A 19793-nucleotide genomic window follows, 5' to 3' on the forward strand; every position below is an offset into this window, starting at 1 on the left:
GACAGCTATTTGTGGCGGCGGGCACGCATGCGTGGCGGCTGGAGGCGGCCGGGCGGTGTCGGAGGGCGGGGGGCAGGCCGAGCGGACTCCGTTCGGGGCGGGCGGTGACGGTGACAGCGTGGGAGCGGGCTCTCGCGAGAGCAGGCGCGGAGGCGGGGAGCGGGCAGGCGGCGAGGCCGGTCGGTGGCAGGAGGCGCTGGGCCTCCGCGCCCCGCCCGCCCGTCGAGGCTCCGCCCCGCGGTATGTGCCGCCGCCTCCTCTGCCGCCAGCGGGACGAGGGGCGGCCGAGCGGCAGGGGCCGGCGGGCCGGCGGCCTCTCGCCATGAACCTGCACCAGGTGCTGACGGGGGCCGTGAACCCCGGGGACCACTGCTTCTCCGTGGGGAGCCTGCACGACCAGCCCTTCACGGTGAGTCCGCTGCCGGGGCCCGGGCGCCTCCGCCGGGCCCGCGCCCCTGCGCCGCGCTGCCCGGCGCATGAGCCGGCGCCAACAGTGACTGCGTCAGGCGCGGCGGCGGCAGCAGCCGGCGCTTGGAGCGGGGCGGCTCGCCCCCGGTAACGTCGTCGGCCGGTAGCGGCACTGCCCTCCGCCGGGGGAGGGCTTCCCAAAAGGCCTGCGGCACACCTGCCCGGGGCCCGCCCAGGACCGGGGTGGGAGGGCGTGTAAAACTTCCTCGGAGCGGCGGCCGTTCCCGAGCCTGGCGATGCGGGGGGCGAGTCGAGCCGGGCGGGCATGGAAGGGGCGCGGAGCGAGCGCGGTGCCCGGCGGAGGCGGGCCCGCCTTTGGGGGGTTCGCTAACGCGGGAATATGGTGGCTTTGATAAAAGATTACATAAACGTCAGCCGGTGCGTGCGACTTTCTGAGGAAAGGAATTTCAGCACTCGCATTCAGTCAGATGCGTAATTGAAATCCTTACTGGTCGTAGCTGAAGGAGATGTTGAAATGCCGTGCCTTAGCGTTAACATTATATAACAATTTTTGAACTTCCTGTTGATGTTTATACTTAGCCTGGAGAAAAAACACTTGCAGTATTTAGTAAAGGTTACAGCCTTTTATTAGTGTTTGTTTTCCTCCCTTTCACTTTTGTTCTGTAAACATACTGCTGCTGTTGTGTTCTAGTTCCCACCCTCCCTCTGAAATATACCCTTCCTGCCTGCCGTTTGGGGCTGAAGAGGAGTGAAATAAGACACAGTGAAGTTTCTCAGTGCATCACGTTTGAGTATTTTTAACCTTACCTTTTCTGGCCACCTCTAATTACAGCGTAGTGTGGTTTTGAGTTGCGTAGGGGAGTGATAGAAATGCAAGAATTAAGAAACACATTTTTTTTCTGTCCCGTGGGGTGTACGCAGTTAAATTCAGCTGGCTACTTGAAGCTTCCCTCTGCAGCAGTGGTGCAGTGCCAGTGCTGGAAAGGTGGGGTACAGCCAGAGTTCAGCGCGAAGCACCCTAAAGCTGCTGCCCCAGAGTTAGGCTGGTTTTGCAAAGTCCACTTACCTACAGCCTTGTTCAGTGGTGTGCTTGCTTCCAAAAACGTGAATCCTGTAAATAATTTCATGTTGGAAGACTTCTTAAACTGCAGCAATTGCAAAATTCCAGCTGTGCCAAACTTTCTAATTTTACATATCCAGAAATGTTAATGGTGGGAAACAGTTTGATAAGAGAGGAGGAGGTTTGCTTTAACAGGGAAATGCTAATAAGCTTTCAAAGTATGTTCTTGTAAGTTTCCCATTTTGATATCATTCTTAATTGAGGGAAATAGTTTGAGTTATCAGTGTCACTGAAGCACTCTCTACCTGTTATGGCCTAACTTATCAAAAGTGTTAGAACTCCCCAATGGGTAAGAAGAGTAAGAATCTATCTCTGTGGAGAAAGGAGTGATTGGGAGGTGCAATTTTCAGTAACTGTTTCTGTGATCTCTTTTTATAAGAGCTATTGTGACATAAATACAGTCCTTTTCCCCAGAAGGTTATGAATGGATTTCTTTTCCTCAGATTTAAAACTACTAACAGAAATATCATTGACTGCTTCACATGTTGGTTTTTTTTTTTTTTTTCTGTTACTCATTTTATAAAGCTATGTGAAGTTCATGAGATCGCTCAGAAGGATTAAGAAGTGAAAGGTACTGAAGCTAATTTCTGCCTTTTAGGAAGGAAACAGTGGACTCACCCTTTAGAAAATCCAACAAGATAAATGGGCAGTTGTTTTCCCATATCTGAAGTCATGTTATAAACATTAATAAGTATAAATGCTGTTGAATGATATCTTAGAAATGGAAAAAAACATGTCTCAGCAAACTTCTATGCTGCCAGTTGTCATGGCTGAGAACTCATAGGAATTGACATTTCAGGTTATGTACTGTGCAGGTGGGGTGAGTTGCCTTTGTCTGACAAAAGAACTTGGTCTCTAATACATTGACTTTCTTGATACAGTGTCGTTCAGAACATTGTTATGCTGTACTGAATATTTAAGGTGAAAAGTTTTAAAATATTCCAGTTTTAAACTTAAAATAACAGATTCATCTCTTAAGCTCTGAAAAATTGGAAGCAAAACTAGTAAAAAGTGCCTATACCTACTGAATTGCATGCACCTTTTTGAATATGTGCAGTTCTGTTATGAGGTGGTATTTGAGATATTTGTCCTAATGGTGTGCGGGTTTGTTGTTCTGGCCTTCTTTTTTTAGGATGTGAAGTATCAAGTGGAGCATGAGCTTCCTTGGAGAGAACACTGATAAAGAGCTTTTGGCACGTCTTTTATTTATATATAGAAAAAGGCTCATAAGTGTCATAAGAAGTGTGCCTGTTATTTATCTGCTGAGAGCGGCTGGTAATAACATACGGTACACTAAATGAATGAGACCTCAGCCCTCAGAAGTCAGAATTTAACTGTTTACTCTGTATGGGCTTCTCCTGAAATCAATTTGGTTTATGTTCTGTGTACCTGTCCACAGTGGAATACGTCCTTTGCTTTCTTTTGTGGTTTTCAGATCTGAAATATTTGAGTAAAAACCCATTTGTTTAACGTGTTCGTGGAGTTCATCACATAGGATACTGCTGTACTAGTTGTTCCTGAAGTTGTATTTAAGTTACTGAGTAGCCAACACTGATACCACTTGTGTGATTGATTGGCTTTGTGCATTTTTGCTTGTTCAGTTCTGCTTCTGTAATATTTTTACTTTTTTTTCCAACTATCAGAAGAGGGAGGGGAAAAAAAAATCACTGTGAGCAATAGCAATTTTACAAGCATAAGTCCCAAGCCTGGTAGTGGAAGTCACAAAAGAATGATTGTTTGTAGGGGTAAAAATTGGGAAAAGAAAGATAAATTCCATGGTTTATTTCAATGCAAGCAGAATCTTTTCTGGACGGATTTCCTCTCTGTGTGTGGTTAAATTCATCCTGGACTTCAGACTTGCTTTGTATGATTGATAAAACCATGAACTTGAAATATGTGTTTTTTTGAATAGTTTGGTCAAGACCCCGCTGAATTTTCCAGAGATACTGGATTATGATATAAAGATTTCCACCTTTTTAAAGCTTTTTGATAAATAAAAGTAGATTCTGTGGCTCAGTAAAATTTTTACTTATCTATCTAGAAGATACCGAACATTTTCTTTGTATTTAGAACTCCATGCGTATCTATAGTCAAGAAAATTAACTGACTGGTCATAAGAGTCATTCAAGAAGTTACACTGTGTACACCTGCTTCTTGATTGCAATTTAGAAAAAGGAAGGAAACCTTTTTGATACTTCTTTTTTTTTTCCCCTTGTTCCACTTAACCTGTTCTGAACTTAAGAAATGAATTGTTTTTTGTACTGAATTAGTGTTAAAAAAAAAGGGTTAAACCTCTTTACTCTTCATTGAAAACTGCAGTTTCAGTGAGACTTGATTCTAAGTGCATGGCCAATCAATTTGCCATTTAAAGAAGTATATTAGTTCAAGTACTTTTGATAGATTAGAAAGTTTTTCTTTTCCAAGCATGATGAAAGAGTATTTCTTAAATTTAATCCTCTTAATGAAAGAAATATTTTTTAAAAAAAAATATAAAAATGTAACACTTAGACTAGTGAAAGTTTTGATACAATAGTGAGAGTGGGGGGAGACCATGCTAAAAAGACTAGTGCAAGTTTATATCTGCACGGGTGAGGGGTTTTTTTTTAATAGAGTAATTCAGCAAGGTACCATGTGGTTCATGGTAACTGTGCATTTTGATTTTGACTGTTCTGTGCAAAGGAGAAAAATGCAGACATTATTGCAGTATCACTCACTTAATAGATTTATTTGCATTTAATTTGTATCTTTACTTTTCATAAGAGTAACCTTTGTTGTAAATTTTTCTTAGAACACGCACCGGTGTGGAGGGGGGGAAAAAAAGTGAGACACAAGGAAATACTCCTCTCCCACCTGTACCAATTCGTGTTGCATGTAAGCAGTATTTAGCCCTTGTAGACTGAGAATGTATTATGTTTATGTGCTCAATCCAGCAGAAGAAACAAATACCTGATGTAATTAATAAAGATGAGGGGTTTTTTATTTTTTTGGTACTAAGTTTTTGCTCCTAGTCTACAATGCTTTTCCTTGGAATAGGTTTCTTTTTTTTAAAGTGGGAAATGAATCTTCCCTAAGGTATAATGTTTGTAAAGGTCATAAAAATACCATTTGTAAACTTCCACTTTCAAACATGTGATAGAAATATTATTCAGCTATTATAGAATTTCGATAAAATCTTTTCAGTTGGTCAGTTTGATTGTGAGACCTGGCATCCTGACCTTTGGTACTTGCTTCATTTCATTTGCAAGGGACATAAGAACCCCTGAGACCCATCAGTGGTAAAAATGACCTTGATGTAGCTTGAGAATTACCTCTGATACGGTAACTGAATCAGCTGCAAAACAAAAGAAGCAAAACATAATGGGGTTGTTGTACTAGTAAGCTTCCAGTATAGCTGTAGCGGGGAGAGAACATTTCCAGATAAGTTACTGTGAACTGTTAAATGCAGTCCCTTGATCTGCTTTGGCTAGGTGGTTCTGTATGACCTTGGGCCCAGCACAGAGTTTTGCATTATCTTTCTAGTCGGTGTGTTCATCCCATATATGTGTTTTATATATATTACTTTATAAATGCATAGGTTTGCACACACATACTACTGCATTCATGTGTGGATAATAGCTGGCAATTTATGATAGGTGTACTTGTGCCCTTCATGTAAGAGATGTAGGTTAGATAAAGTTTGTCCAAGTTGTGCAAGATAACATGTCAGTCATGTAGCTGTAGCAGAAACTGTAGCAAAAACTTTGTATGTACATAGAAGAAATGTATAAAGAGGGTCAAGTAGAAGGGAAATAATTGCTTTAGAGGTGTTGTGCTGTGTAAGAGGTCAAGACCTCTGCCCATTTGGTTTTCTTCTGTTGAGACTTGAGTCTGATTTGCCAGTACCATTCTCTGGTTTTAAGAGTTGTGTATATCAGGTTTTCACTTTAGAAAGAAATTAGAATAGTTCATAAAATTATCTATACAATTTTCTGTTAAAACTAATGTGCTTTTAAAAGTTATTGTCAAAATATGTGTTAATGTTCTCCAAAGAAATACGATTTCAGAAATAGGACCTGATATCTGATTAAAAGAATGGATAAAAATTGTGTGAAAACCCAGTACTGTATGAAAACTCACATTTGTTTTCACAAGCCTGAAACATCTTTCACTTCCTAATTTCAGGCTTGTTTTGCTATGTCAACAGCTAGTGAAGTCCGTGTTCATGCAGCTTGAACTAGTTCTATCTTGTTTATTTGTGTAGTAGAAGAACAAGTGTTGTTTAATAAACATTCCAAGAACATGATAATGTCGACATTATCTGCTTGTCCTATTGTTCAAAAACTACTTTCTTGTAAATATTCTAGGACATTCTTAAGGTGAAAGCTTTAATTGCTTGCCAAAATCAGACTTAGAGGCTCTGCTCGTGTTCAAAAGGCATCCTGGGTTTTTTTGTTTCTTTTTTTTTTTTAATATATATATTTAGGAATTCTTTCCTAGTTGAACTGCATGGCAGTGTTTTGTGTCCCCCCTGCCCTGAGGGCCAGGTAAGAGTATAGATACGAGAAAAACTTACACTGTTTTGCTTCTTGCGCTACACATCACAGAACACTTGAATTACCTTTTTTCTTAGTTTCCATAGCTTATAAAAATGCAATCTGAGTAGCTTCTGTCAAAAAGAAAATGAGTGACGTGTGAACTATAGTGGACAAGTCTTGCAGTAAAAATAGGTAAAGGTTGACTGGTAGGCAGAATTCATTTTTGTTGTATCTGAGAGACTGTTAGGGTGTAGAAAGTATCCCTTGCTCCTGAGTGCTGACTTCCGTTATACTGTGCTAAAATACCTCATACAGTTTTCTGAGGTGAAAATAAATGTAAAGTGTAAAATTAGTCCAGGAGTTAGTTTTGTGCTCTTGTTTTAGAGAAATACCTTTATAGGCTGCTACTGCTTAGAAACCTCATTCAAAACTGGAGTCTGGGTTCCAGTGAGTGTGTATGAGGATGTGACTTCCATTAGCAGAGACAGTCTAATGGACAAGTTGCAGTGGGGACAGCAAAGAACCAAAGGAACCACACCTTAGGAGGAGGGGAACACCCAAGCTTCCCTCCCAAAGTGTCTGGTCAGTGTGAGGTGTAATGAGATTGGGATGGTAGGCAACAGTAGGAAAGGGAGTTTGTTGCAGTTTGATTTGCCAGACAGCTTTGATACCTTCTATTCAGACACTTTTTTTCTTTGAAATATATAGCTTCCTTCCCCTCTGCATCCCTTGCCTTTTGTGTTTGAAATTCTGCTTCTCCTGCAGGTGAACATTGACTAAATGACAAAAATAACCTCCAAATCATCATCCTTCTGCTTTGCTGTAGTTATATTTGGAAGCTCTTTGAAAATGCCTTTTTTTTTTTTTTCCCCCCCCAGTTTCTACCTCTTTCGGGGCAGATCAGCTCTACCGGCTTAAGAGCTAGTCAGTGGTTCTGCAGCTTATTGGGGATTGGGAAGTCAATGTGACCATGTATGATCTAATCCATCTGAATAGACATGTCAGAAGTGATTCTTTTTTTCCCACGTCAATTTTTTCAAGTAATGTGGAGAATTACCAGAATGTAAGGATGGAATGACTGTATTTTTCTTCCAAGAATAAGATTTTTAACAGGCACTACTCTTGCCCCCACACTGGCCTGGATTCTTACAAGTGCACTTATAATTAATTGTTAGAACTGAGAACCGCTACGATGAGAAGGTATTCCCCAACTTTTCTCCAGAAAGTTCATCCCTGATTTGACAAGCTTTTTTTTTAAACACACACAGCATATGAAGCTGGGCAAGAAATGAGTATTAAACATAAAATAATAGTCATGTTTAAACATAGAAAAAGAGAGGAGAAGCTGTAGGTCTTGGACAAGAGTTTATATTCATAAAGAGGACATTTTCAGGGAATGGCAAGTCTAGGATGTTTGCTTACCTCTTTGAGCTACTGCTGTCCAGCACAGCCTGGGTTAGCAGGGGATATCCTGAGTTCTGATACCATTTTAAGTCTTGTTCCTGATACATTGATGAATATACCAGTTCCTAAAGACTCTAGTGTGTAGTATTTGATAGTTACTTTAGAGTTCTTCCAGTGTGAAATGCCAAGTGTACTCAGGACTTTTTTATAAGTTAAAACAGGTCCAGTTCTTTTAACCATTAAAATGGTTAGTTTATGAACTTCAGGATCTCTGCTAATGGTATGTGTTGCTATATATGCTAGTTCTTGCTCGCCATGATGAGCAAGAATGGTAGCGTTGTGATGCTACATGATCTTAGGGTTGCCTGTGAAGCTAGAAATGGAGAGAACCAGTTGGGAGAAATCTAGTAAGTCTACAAAGTACTCATGAGGCTTAGAGGGGCATACAGAAGAGCAGGTGGGCTTCACACGGTCTTTGGTGCATCAGCCTTTTAAAGTAATTTTTAATTAAAAAAAAATTTTAATTACAAAAAAAAATATTTCTTTAAAGTGAAGCGCCTTTTTTTCCCTCTTAAATTTGCTTCCATATGGAACACTAAATTCAACAAAATGGCTTTGGGAAAAATTGTATATATGGTACTTCTGAATAACCTTTGCCTGGTGAACTGCAGACTTAATCAGTGAGTCACCAAGTGAGATGTTTTTTAACTAAAGAAAAAATGTTCTGTGAGGAACATGAACTTCGGTTCATGTCATTGCCGATATCAAAATAATCAGTTTAACATTTGAACGAAAAATAGTACTCAGTCTCCACTTTTGGAATGAGTTTTAAATTGGACTGCTTTGGAGCCTGCAGTTTAATATGTCAGTTTGTAATAAATGCTCTTTCGTCAGGAGGAATTACACTGCTTAAAGCTCTTCTTGAAGCTGAATAGGGGATAGAACAGGAAGGGGCTCAAAAACCTGACCAATAATAAATTATCATAAGTAAATATGTGGTTATATGTAGTCTGCATAGCATTAGAGACAGCATTTTCAATTATCAGGTTATTTTAAGGGTGGCTGGTGGTCTGCTGGTTGGACAGTAATAACTGAATATTAGCTGAGAATGGTGATTACAGTCTTCTGGGATTGTTTTGTGAAATATCACTGAACCCTTTGTGGGGAAAATTGTCTTTGGACAGAAGTCTTCATATTTATTTATTTTAATGTGTGTAATGGTATGATAGTCTAAATCAGACTTGGTAAAAGTACTCTTTCATGTGAAACACCTGACAACATGATTATCAGATTTCAAATTTGTAAATCTAGCATTCAATTTTTCTGCTTTTTTCCAAGTCAAAAGTATTTGTAGTTAATATACTAGAAATTGGTACGGTTGGTTGTAAGGCACAATCATTTATGTCAGTGTATGGAAATCTTTCATCTGCAGTTTTTGTGAGACTGTTCTGCTCTTGAATCTTTCGGCCAACTAAAATGGCATTTTTGACCATTTTATTGTTCTCTTGTTCTCTAACGGAATACTATTGTTTGCGCTCTTAATTTTAGATTTAATTAAAATTCCTGACTCTGACTTCTTAATGGATGTGCATTCCTTGTTCTAGGACTTTCATCCTTGAATGCTATATTCTTATGCTTACTGGACAATCCTGCTCTCTGTTTCCACAAGTTTCTCCAGTGTTTAATCTTTCTCTCCATTTTAATCTGTGCTCAGTTTCTAACACAACTTGCATAAAGATAGGAAGAAATTTTGACTCGGACATTGCAGTACTCAATCAGCTGCCTCTGAACGTGTTAGGTATATTAAATTACTTAGTGACAATATAAATGTTAGAGAAAATAAAATTAATCCATGGAATGCAAGTAACAGGAGACTCAACAAGTCTGAAATCACAATTTGCTTTTCTATAACTAAGCTTCATTCTGTTACTCTTTTGAATTTTTCCTTTACTAAATTTCTTACTAAATGCTTTGTACCATTTTAGGTCCTTGGTTCTATTCCGCCTTTTCAAAAAAATAATTTTTAAATGCCTCTGTCTGCAGTCTTGGAAGTATATTACTTTTTCCTACTTTGCATGAACTTTGTTCTTCATGCTTTTTCTTTTCTCTTAGATGTTTTCATAACTCCATCTTTTTTGCCTCTTCTATCTTGAACCACTGTTTGCTTGTTATGCAAGTGTTGTGATGCACTTCTAAGCATGGAGGAAAAGTACTTTGCCACTTCTGTTGCTTGATTTACATTGTAGACATCTATTTAATCTCTGCAAATACCTCTGTAGTTCTGCTGTAGTGTTCTACATGGATAGGGTATGTGGACTATACTGTTTCATACCTCACCAAGATGCTGTTAACTAGCTAAAGCTTTACTTAATTCTTGTTTCTTTTTTCTTTTTTAGGCATATGCGTCAGGATGTGATATTGTGGTACTGGGGACTGACTTTGAAAGATTACAGATAATCCCTGGAGCAAAACATGGAAACATTCAAGTGGGATGTGTGGATTGTTCAATGCAACAGGGGAAGGTACATAGAGCAGTGTTTCTAATAATGTTCTAGCAATGTCATGTTAAGCACCTTTGCAAGATTGTGGATACTTGCAAGTTAAGGCAAGTATACAAGAGTCAATAGTAAAACGGCTGATTGCTTCATGTCTTTGTGGTAAGCAGCACAGTGAATATGAAATAATAACCATAGGTAGGAGATTGTAGAAGATGTGTAGGGCTGCACAGGAATATACGGATATGCATAGAGCTGCATAGAGGAGACAGCAAGAATTTCACTAAAAGATGAGTAAGGTGGGAGCAAAGGTAATTCATTCACTATGGCTTCACAATACTGGGCGTGTCATCGACATGCTTTCACGTGTGAGTGGCTGGCAGCAGATGAGTGCTTCCACAAAAATCACTTTCAGGTCATCCAGAAAAATGACATCCCTTTCAAGCAGTTCATAAAGGCTTAAAATTCCTCTTGGACAGGGTTTTGCTTTCTTGAATTCTCAGCTTTTCTTTTTTCTTACGTAGGTAAAATGGATCAGAAATGTTGTATTTTAGACACTATTAGGTGCAAATCCTTTTTACAGACTTCTTTCTTAATTGTTCTGTCACAGTAAAACAATAACCAGGTAACTGTATCCATTGGGATGTCACAGTGTGATTAAGCTATTCAGCATTCAGCAGGAACTGTGTCTGGGTACATGCTGACTTATGTAAGAGGCTTTTTTTACTTTGTTGTTTTCTTTAAGCCTCTCCTAGTGAGCAGATAATGCGAACCTTATGCACATCACTACAAGCCCTATAAGTTGATGAGAGCTTTGGTTAGATTCTGGTGTCCATCTTGAGACAAGACCTCTGCATGGAAACCAGTTCATGTTTACATGTGAAGTCTATGACGATGATCCCCAGCCACTCTCCATTCCTACTTTTTAATGTTTGAGTGATGAACTCTTGCAATGATAGTGAAGGAACATAAATGAAAATGAGGAAATGTTCTCCTCTGTCTCTTGTAGCCATAAAGTCTGAGTGTGTTTCTCCTTTAACTGCTGTTAACTAGAAAGTTTTTTTGAGTTCACTGGCCGTATATTACCAGATGGTGAAATACATATGCAGATCACATATCACAGTTAATCTTATGAAATTTTTCTGCAGATTTGCAAGGTCGTGTTGACTGCATGATAGCAGTTCTGTATGCATTTAATGACAAACTGTCCTTGAATTGTAAATTAACACATATGAATATATCAAACTATCAAGCTTACTAAGTCTTAGATTTTTTTGTTTCTTAAGTAGACCTATGTGGTCATTTTGATTCTGCAAGTTGATATTGTTTGCTGTTAGCAATAAGACTAGATGTATTTGCAGAGTGCTGAAGTACTAAGCAGTGAATGGCTAGGAATCTAGTTATTGATCAAACTGATCAATACCTTTCCAGTTCACTATTGCAGGGATGGAATTTCTTCTTACAGCTTCTTTATTGGTATTGACACACTCTTCAGTTTACCTCTAGATTATTCTTTGTTGTTTAAAATCTATAGGAAGAAGCAGAATGCAAATAATGGAGCTTATTTAGGTTGCAATCTTCCAGTGTCTCACTACCCGCACAGTAAAGAATTTCTTCCTAATATCTGATCTAAATCTACCCTCTTTCAGTTTAAAACCATTCCCCCTTGTCCTATCACTACATGCATTTATAAAAAGTCCTTCTCCAGCTTTCCTATAGGCCCCTTCAGGTACTGCAAGGCTGCTAGAAGGTCTCCCTGGAGCCCTCTCTTCTCCAGGCTGAACAGACCCAAGTTTCTCAACCTGTCTTTACAGGAGAGGTGTTCCAGCCCTCTGATCATCTTCGTGGCCCTCCTCTGGACTTGCTCCAACAGGTCCCTGTCGGCCTTATGTTGAGGGCCCCTGAGCCGAACGCAGTAGTCTAGATGGGGTTTCACGAGAGCAGAGTAGAGGGGGGAGAATCACCTCCCCTGGCCTGCCGGCCACGCTGCTTTTGATGCAGCGCAGGATACGGTTGGCCTTCTGGGCTGCAAACACACACTGCCAGCTCCTGTTGAGCTTCTTATCAACCAACACTCCCAAGTCCTTCTCCACAGGGCTGCTCTCAATCCCTTCATTCCCCTAGTCTATATTGATACCGGTGATTACCCTGACCCAGGTGCAGGACCTTGCACTTGTTCTTGTTGAACTTGATGAGGTTCACATCGGCCCACTCCTCAAGTTTGTCACAGTCCCTCTGGATGGCATCCCTTCCTTCTAGTGAATCAGCTGCACTACTGAGCTTGGTGTCATCTCTAAACTTGCTGAGAGCGCACACACTGCCACTGTCTATCACTAGGAATGACTGTAACCTCTCTCATACAACTCAGTAAGGTTTCTTTGCACATCTTATTTCTAATAACGGGACTTGAGGCTACAACAGACGTTTGATTGGTGTCTGGGTGATTATTGTGGTAGTTTGGGAAATTCTTCAACACACAAATACGCATTGTTCTTTTTGGTGGCATGCTGCTCAGTGAGGACTAGTCTGAGTGGGCGTATCATTGTGGAAGCCTGTGGAAACTTTCAGGGGATAGCAGTTGCTCTGGACACTATTTGTTTAGCATTTTGGCATGCTAAAAAAACCCGTTAAACAATAAAAAATGGAAGAACTGTCCACACTTGGAAAAAAGGAAGAAGGAAAAATCTAATCAATATGAATTTATATAATCTTCTTGCTGTTGGGGTGTGGAATGGGATTATGAGAATAAAAGCGTAGATGAGGTAGTTAAAGAGAATTAGAGAGGGCAAATATTAGTCAGAGAAATACAGAAAAAGTTTCTTTGGGCATTTTGTAACTGACAAAATTATTCTTGACATTTTTGGGTCAGGCTGATGTTTAGGTTGTTAATGTGATAGAAATTATTTAACTATCTGTTCTTTTTAATGCAGAGGGTTTCTCTTGAAGCTACAGATCTATGGATCTGTACATCTGTACATTTGTATAGATAATGTATATCTGTAATTAATGGATCTGTAAACAATAACAATTTAGGTATGACAGTTTAGTGCTTTTTTTTTTTTTCTTATAGTTGTTGTGGCCATTACTGAAATCAAAACGTATTTCATAAAGTGACTCTGAGTTTCTTTAATGTTGTTAAGCTGTGAATACTTTCTAAGCTGGAATTTCACAGAAATAGGACATTGACTATTGCAGAGTATCAGAACTGTAGATGTGCTCCTGTTAACATCAAGCATCACTTCAAAATGCAGGATGTCCATTATGCATGACCTATGCAAACTCCTTCATTTTTGTAAATCTGTGTTTCAAAGGAGTTTCAGGTAACATTTTCTTTTGCAGTTCTCTGCATTGGGTGTTCAGCTTGCATAGCTAGAGTATTCTGAATTATTTTTTTGTAATGTAGCATGTTCTCATGCCAGGGAAGTCCACGAAAGAACCCTGAACTGATGTTGGTTTCATTTCTGAGAACGTGAACTCTGCAGACTCCTTTGAGTGTTTACCTAATTTTATCTGGAAAGAATACTGATAATAGATCTGATTTTTTTAAAAAAATAAACCAAAAATGCTCATGTAGCCACCTATACCCTTAGTAGTTCATCAGGATTCATGTGGAAATAAAGAATTGTATTTTTATTATCATCAACAGTTGCTTCATGTTTTTTTTCTACATGTCATTTTTCTGTTATCAAAAGGGAATACGGATGTGAGCTTCAGATTTATCTACAAGAAGGTTTAAAAGTAGAAGCAACAATTTGCATTTTATTCTTGTTTGTTGTATAGCTTGTTTCTTCTGTGTGTGTTTATGTACATATAAATTGCTTTAGATTGCAGCTTCTTATGGAAAGGTGATCTGTATCTTTGAGCCAGTTAGCCTCCTGAAGCAGAACAGCAGTCATAATAATGTAAGTAATTCATCACTCCTTATTTCATTTACTCAGTTATAAAGCATGATTAATTTTTCTGGTTTGCTTTACAGTTGAAGATTTCTTTGATGTAGTCTTTTAATGCTAGAATAAAATTGAGACATAAGATGGTCCTTGGGAAGTGAAAATGGTAGGAGGAGGGTAGAGACAAATTATTTGAAATGGTTTTGAAAGAAATAAGCTTTACTAAAATGCTTCATATTAGTGTTTTATCTACCCCTACAATTCATAACTGAAATATTCCAGAACCCAAAAAGAAGTGCACACCCCTGTTCTCCAAAGAGTATAGCTATTACAGTAGGAATTCCTTTTTGAATCATCCTGTGTAGCCTTTATATCCTGATGTGTTTTACAATTCTTATCTTAATTTTGGTTTATGAAACTGCATGCTCTTGGTCAAGTACATAATAGGTTCAAAAAGTCTGTGGCTTCTTTAGAATATCTGACAGAATGATTATAGTTCAGAATGAGATGAACTATGAGAACATATAAGAATGTGAATAAGAACAATATTTATTCTCTTGATAGCATGTCTTAATTTTCAGGACAGTGGTTTAGTGAATTAGTGGCCAGAATCTTAATTTCTGGCTAATGATATGATTTAGAGCAAGTTATTTAACCATGCTTCTTGCAGGGAGAGGATTACTCTTATAATTAGAAACATTAGAGTCTAATTAAAGTTGGTTTGACAGTGTGAAAGTTTGACAGCAATTGCTCAAGGAGCTTCTGTCTCCCACTTCAAGGATTTGGTCTCTCCATTTGTATTAATAAATTATTTATATGTCTGTATAGTGGATTACCTCCTGTATACTGACCAGCTCAGTCGTATGGTTCCTGGTGTACCTGTAAACCAGTGGTATTTTGTATATTGAATAACTGTTATTGAGTATATGTATATAATAATTCATACCACTGGAAAGGAGTGGAATAAAATAGTGGTAAAATGTGACTTCCTGTGCTCATATGAACTTTTTAGAAGTGCTGCTCTCTTTTTTGATCATTGGAGCTGTTGAATGCATCCTGAATGTTTTTCCATACTGGTAAACAGTACACTTACCTTGGAAATTTGAAGTTAGTGTAGTAACTGTAAGCAGTAGAGCAAGCACTCTCCACCCATGATTTGCTTTCAAATATTTATAGTTGAAGAAATATTGTTACTTCATTCTTGCAGTTAATCTCTATGCAATAATTTCCAGCATATTTAGATTGTTGTAAGATTGTCTCTGTCTACTAGAATGTTCAGGACCTTAAAAAAAAAAAAAGAAAAAACAAAAAAACCCCACCAAGTCCCCCTGCCCCCCCCCTTCCCCCCCCCCCCCCCCCCAAACCCTCACCAAAAAACAAGCTTCAGAAATACTTAATTTAGATCCTTATCTGCAGGTACTTCTTACTGCTTTCTGCCAAACTTCTGAAAGATTTAGTTGTTACATTTTAACTTTCAGATCTATTGTTTTTTTGGAGTGGGAGATGATTACTTTAAAAATACCTATCTTTGTGAATTAAGAAAAAAAACCTGTTGTCTCTCAAATTATTTCCAGTAATGATTTTGGGTTTTTTATAATTCAGAACATCAAAACTTTGCAACCTATTATGGAAACAGACCAGATAAATATTTTGTTAATTTAATCCTCAGTTTGTTCCAGTGAATGAAGTACTGATGCAAAATCTGAAGATAGTTGATTGTCCTGTTGTATATTAAAAAAAAAAGCCGGGGGGGGGGGAAGTATCATATATGTTTCTTGACCTTATTGAAATCCTTTAATTCAACAATATTATTGATATCAAACACCAGGTACATTTAGTGTATTCAACTTTTTATATATCTCTTATTTTTTCCAAAAATAAAATCAGACTTCCCTTTAAAAAAATCTCAGATTCTGATGATGATTTTATGTACTGAACTTTTTTCAAGCTATATTTTTAAAATAAGAAGTTAGAAACTTCTATTTGTATGGTCAGATTCATGGAAAGCTATTTTGTTTAAAAATCAGAGTGAATCAATTTTTATTAGATAAGCACTAATTTATTTTAAATACATCCTTCATAAAAGTTGGAGAGTACGGTGAAGATATACTATTTCTATTATAAAAGGGGGAGGGGAAGGAAGTGTTTTCATGCTAATGTTTGTGAATACTTAAAATTTCAGATGTTACATTATCAGTGGCAGAAGAATGCTCAAATCTTACTGGAAGCCATAGCACATAATCTAACGTGGGATCCCACAGGTAAGAACAGAATAAAGGAAACACCCATCTATTTGATACTGCAACTAATTTTTTATTTTGATTTCACTGTTCTTTGGGGACAGGGAAAAGACTTTTGTTTTGTTCTAGCATGATAGAGAACACCGAAGCAGAGTGAAATCTAGCTTTTGTCACTTGTTATAGGAGAGCCAAAATATTAGGTGCACATGTATGGTCTTACTTGATTATGCTAATCTCAGCAGTATCTAATGTTTAAAAGCATGGCTTAAGTGGTAAGTATTTGTTGTGAAAGAGGGATGTCTACAGTAGCTCTAAATGTTTCTTTTAGAGAATAACTACTTCGAAAATCTGATTAATTTTTGCAATTTGAACTGTAGATACTCAAATCAAAACATCTTACAATATGTGACAGGATCTTCTTGCGAGATTGACCCATTCCGTATCCATGTAGGGGAATGTGTAAAAGACACGGCTATAGTAACTTTGCTATAGGAAAGGTGTTAAGATAATATCTGGCATATTTTGGTCCCCAGTTTCAGCTTTGCAAAAGTGCTTTTTTCTCTCTTTTTATAGAAGTCTGTTTTGCTACTTGTTTTGTAGTTATATTGTTATAAATATTTGTTTTAGGCACTCGCCTTTTGACTGGTTCCAGTTGTCTTCAGCTTTGGTCCAATGTTCCTTTGGAAAATGCTTCTGACAATGACAATACTGAAAGCACAGATGTTGGACTTGGAGAATGGAGGTGTATCTGGCAATGCAAGTAAGAAATGCATTTAAAGACACGTAATTCCTTTTTCCTTACTGATTCGTACCTTCCAGATGAAATACTTAGTGTAGTTCAGTGAAATCCTGTTGTATACTGTTATTTGATAATTATTATTGATACAAGATAAACTCGAATCGTATTTCCCTTGAATATGGGACATTTCTTTCTTCCTATGAGATCAGTTGTAATTGGTTTTGGTGTAGTTTATGTTTTTAGGCAGTTACTCAATTACATTGTACACTAGTAAAATACTGAGGAAAGGTTGCTATTGAGACTGTACCAGTAGACTTTGTTCCTTGTACAAGAAGTAAGGTGGAAGCTGCGTATTTGAAAATAATTGTGCTTGCAGGACTGATTAAAATAACATTCCTTCTGTGTCCAATGTACTGCACCTTTCTTTCCTTCTCGCATATCTCCCCCCTTTCACACACCTTTTACTTTTTCTGTGTTTATTCTGGATATTTGGAACAGTCATGCAAAGATGGATGCATATTGTTTTACTGCGTCTCTGAATGCTCTTGTATTCTTGTTGATTTTGATCTTTGTGCCTGTGTATTAGTAGATTCAGAAGAGTTTTAGTTTAGTACTTCAGTTTATAAGACAGTTTAAATCATGGTCCTTCCTGCCATAGGAAGACTTTTCTAATATATCAGGTACACTGTTCACTTGGGAGCAGTGTACCATATGGCATTCTCCTTAAAGAAGTCTCCTGACGTGGCTGGCTGGAGGGACCCACCTGGGATTACTCTTTATGAAGCACTTAGCATTGGTTGGGTAGTGGCCTGGAGGTATCTGAAAAAAATCCTTTTTTAATGCTTTAGTTGTTCCTTTTTCTGTGTACTCTCTAACTTTTATCAAGGATGTGTTTAAAATCTCAAGATATCACCCAAATGACAACTGAAAAATTTTCCTTTGAATACCATGCACTTTCTAAAAAAAAAGAAGTTGAAGACTTACTACATTTATTAAAACACCTTTGGACCCCTCATCTCTCAGCCTAATAAGAGGAGCAGTCAACCTGTGGATAGAATGCCATGGGTTTGGTTTTAGAATTTGCGTTTGTGGTAACAGTAGTCAAGATCATACAGATAGTGCTTTTCCTCTGTCCCTTCAATAATATGTTTTGCATTTGTATCATAAACTTAAGGAAGTCTTCATAGCTCTCCAGCTGTTTCCCTCTTTGAAACTCTTCAGTGGAGGAGAGAGAGATGAGTATTGTGTACTTTGAACTAGCAGGTCCTAGAAGGGGTGAAAAGAACTTGCTTTGTCAGTTCCACCTTTTATGCCTGTATGTCTTCTGACATTTGTACTTCAGTTAGATTTAGAATAGGTTTTTCTTAAGGAGAAGTTTGCAAGGTAGTAATTTTTCAATACTACCCTTTACCAGAATAATTTTTCATGTCTGAAGGGGACATTCCCAAATGTCTTCATATTGACACTTCTAGGGGAATGTTGCTTAAACCTAGTTGGAAATTTGCTTTCTTTGATGCATGGCTTTTGTAATTGACTTGCTGTTGTTACTGCACACACTAAATAACATCGTGCTTTTGTTGACCTGATGGCTAACTTAATCTTTCCTGAAAGGTAGGCCTTAAAACATATTATAAATGTCTATTAAATTCAAGGTGAAAATGTATACTGTACTTGTGCTGCACAATTAAATTCTTGTATTTTCTTGTTGCCATTAATAACCCTGTTGGTTATTCAATAGCTCGGTGCTTCAAAAACTGTAAAAGAAGTTCATTTACTAGTATTTCTAACGAAAGTAAAACACAGCAAAGATTAACCACATACTTAGCGTTAGATTTACTAGTGTGACCATTAATGTAAAAACTGCTTTCAAATACTTCTTAACCTCATTATTCTTTTTACACCTTTTTGTTTTCTTAAGTTACAACCATAAGAAGTATGAGAAATGTAGATGTTGTTCAGATAGGCTGGAAGATAATATGGGACAGCAGAAATCAATTTGAAATCAAAAATGATTCTGAAGTGCAAGTAGAGCATATCTGCATACAGTTTAATCTGTTAGCAGCTGTTTTTCTTTTATGATATTTTGGAGCATTGGATATTGTAACACCCTCAGCCACAGCTTTTTGGTGTTCTGTTTTTCCTGTGTGACAACAACCATGTGTTGCACACAAGTTTACCTCCTAGTCCTTCTGGACTTTGTTAAAGCTTAAGTTGTTTCACACAATACGATGGACACTTGCATATAAGAATTAAACCACTTCATGAGTTCAAGGGGAAAAAACTGTTTAGAGTTCTGAAAAAGTTTGTAAAACTTACTCTCTATTTTTAATTGTCTCTATTTAATAGAACTACTTCTCAAGTTTGTTTATTGAAATTCTCACCAGACGGGGAGTTTTTTGCTACTGCTGGAAAGGTAAGCTGCTTTTTTCAAATTGTTTTGTACTAATTCAGGTAAGCTATTAAAGCAAGAAAAAAAAGCAAAACAAACCCACACATTTAAAAAAGAAAAAGTGTTTTAATTAAAAATGTCTTTTTTTAATATCTTTTGCATAGTATTTCCAGTAATGTCTTTATGCATCTCTACGTTTTGGTAAATAAGAATTTGGGAGAAAGGTAGTTTGGGGGGGGACACAACAAATATTCACTGCTTGCTGTTTTAAAATACCCATTTTTAGTCAGTACCAAGTTACGAGACATCAGAAAGAGAAAAGTTTCAGGGAATGGAGGAGAGCTGTGGATGAGCTCGCTGCTGGATATCCTTCTAGTGAGGAAATATATTCAGTATTTCACTATCACCACCATTAATCAAAAATAGCTCTTTAATATCTTTTTGTGTGAACGTATCTGTGTGCCTGTTTGTGTACATAGAAGAGACTTCACATTCCCCTCCGCAGGTATAATTGCACGTAGTTAATGTCAGTGTTTGTAGCCAATCTTACAGATTAGTTCTGTGTGCTCAGCATTG

General features: G+C 38.0%; 1 protein-coding gene across 9 annotated transcripts in view; it reads left to right on the forward strand.

The window, feature by feature from the left end:
* The first annotated feature begins 231 nt into the window (after positions 1–231).
* Positions 232–19793, forward strand: part of DMXL1 (Dmx like 1) — an 86958-nt gene continuing 67396 nt past the window's right edge. For all 9 annotated transcript variants that reach the window (XM_068423790.1, XM_068423792.1, XM_068423791.1 and 6 more), the window contains exons 1-6: positions 232–409; positions 9864–9989; positions 13787–13864; positions 16032–16110; positions 16717–16849; positions 19175–19241. In XM_068423790.1, coding sequence (XP_068279891.1) covers positions 323–409; positions 9864–9989; positions 13787–13864; positions 16032–16110; positions 16717–16849; positions 19175–19241 — 570 coding nt within the window. In that variant the 5' untranslated portion in view covers positions 232–322. The remainder of the gene's footprint in view (positions 410–9863; positions 9990–13786; positions 13865–16031; positions 16111–16716; positions 16850–19174; positions 19242–19793) is intronic.

Source organism: Nyctibius grandis, chromosome Z (genome assembly GCF_013368605.1).
Source record: "Nyctibius grandis isolate bNycGra1 chromosome Z, bNycGra1.pri, whole genome shotgun sequence".
Classification (NCBI taxonomy): Eukaryota; Metazoa; Chordata; class Aves; order Nyctibiiformes; family Nyctibiidae; genus Nyctibius; species Nyctibius grandis.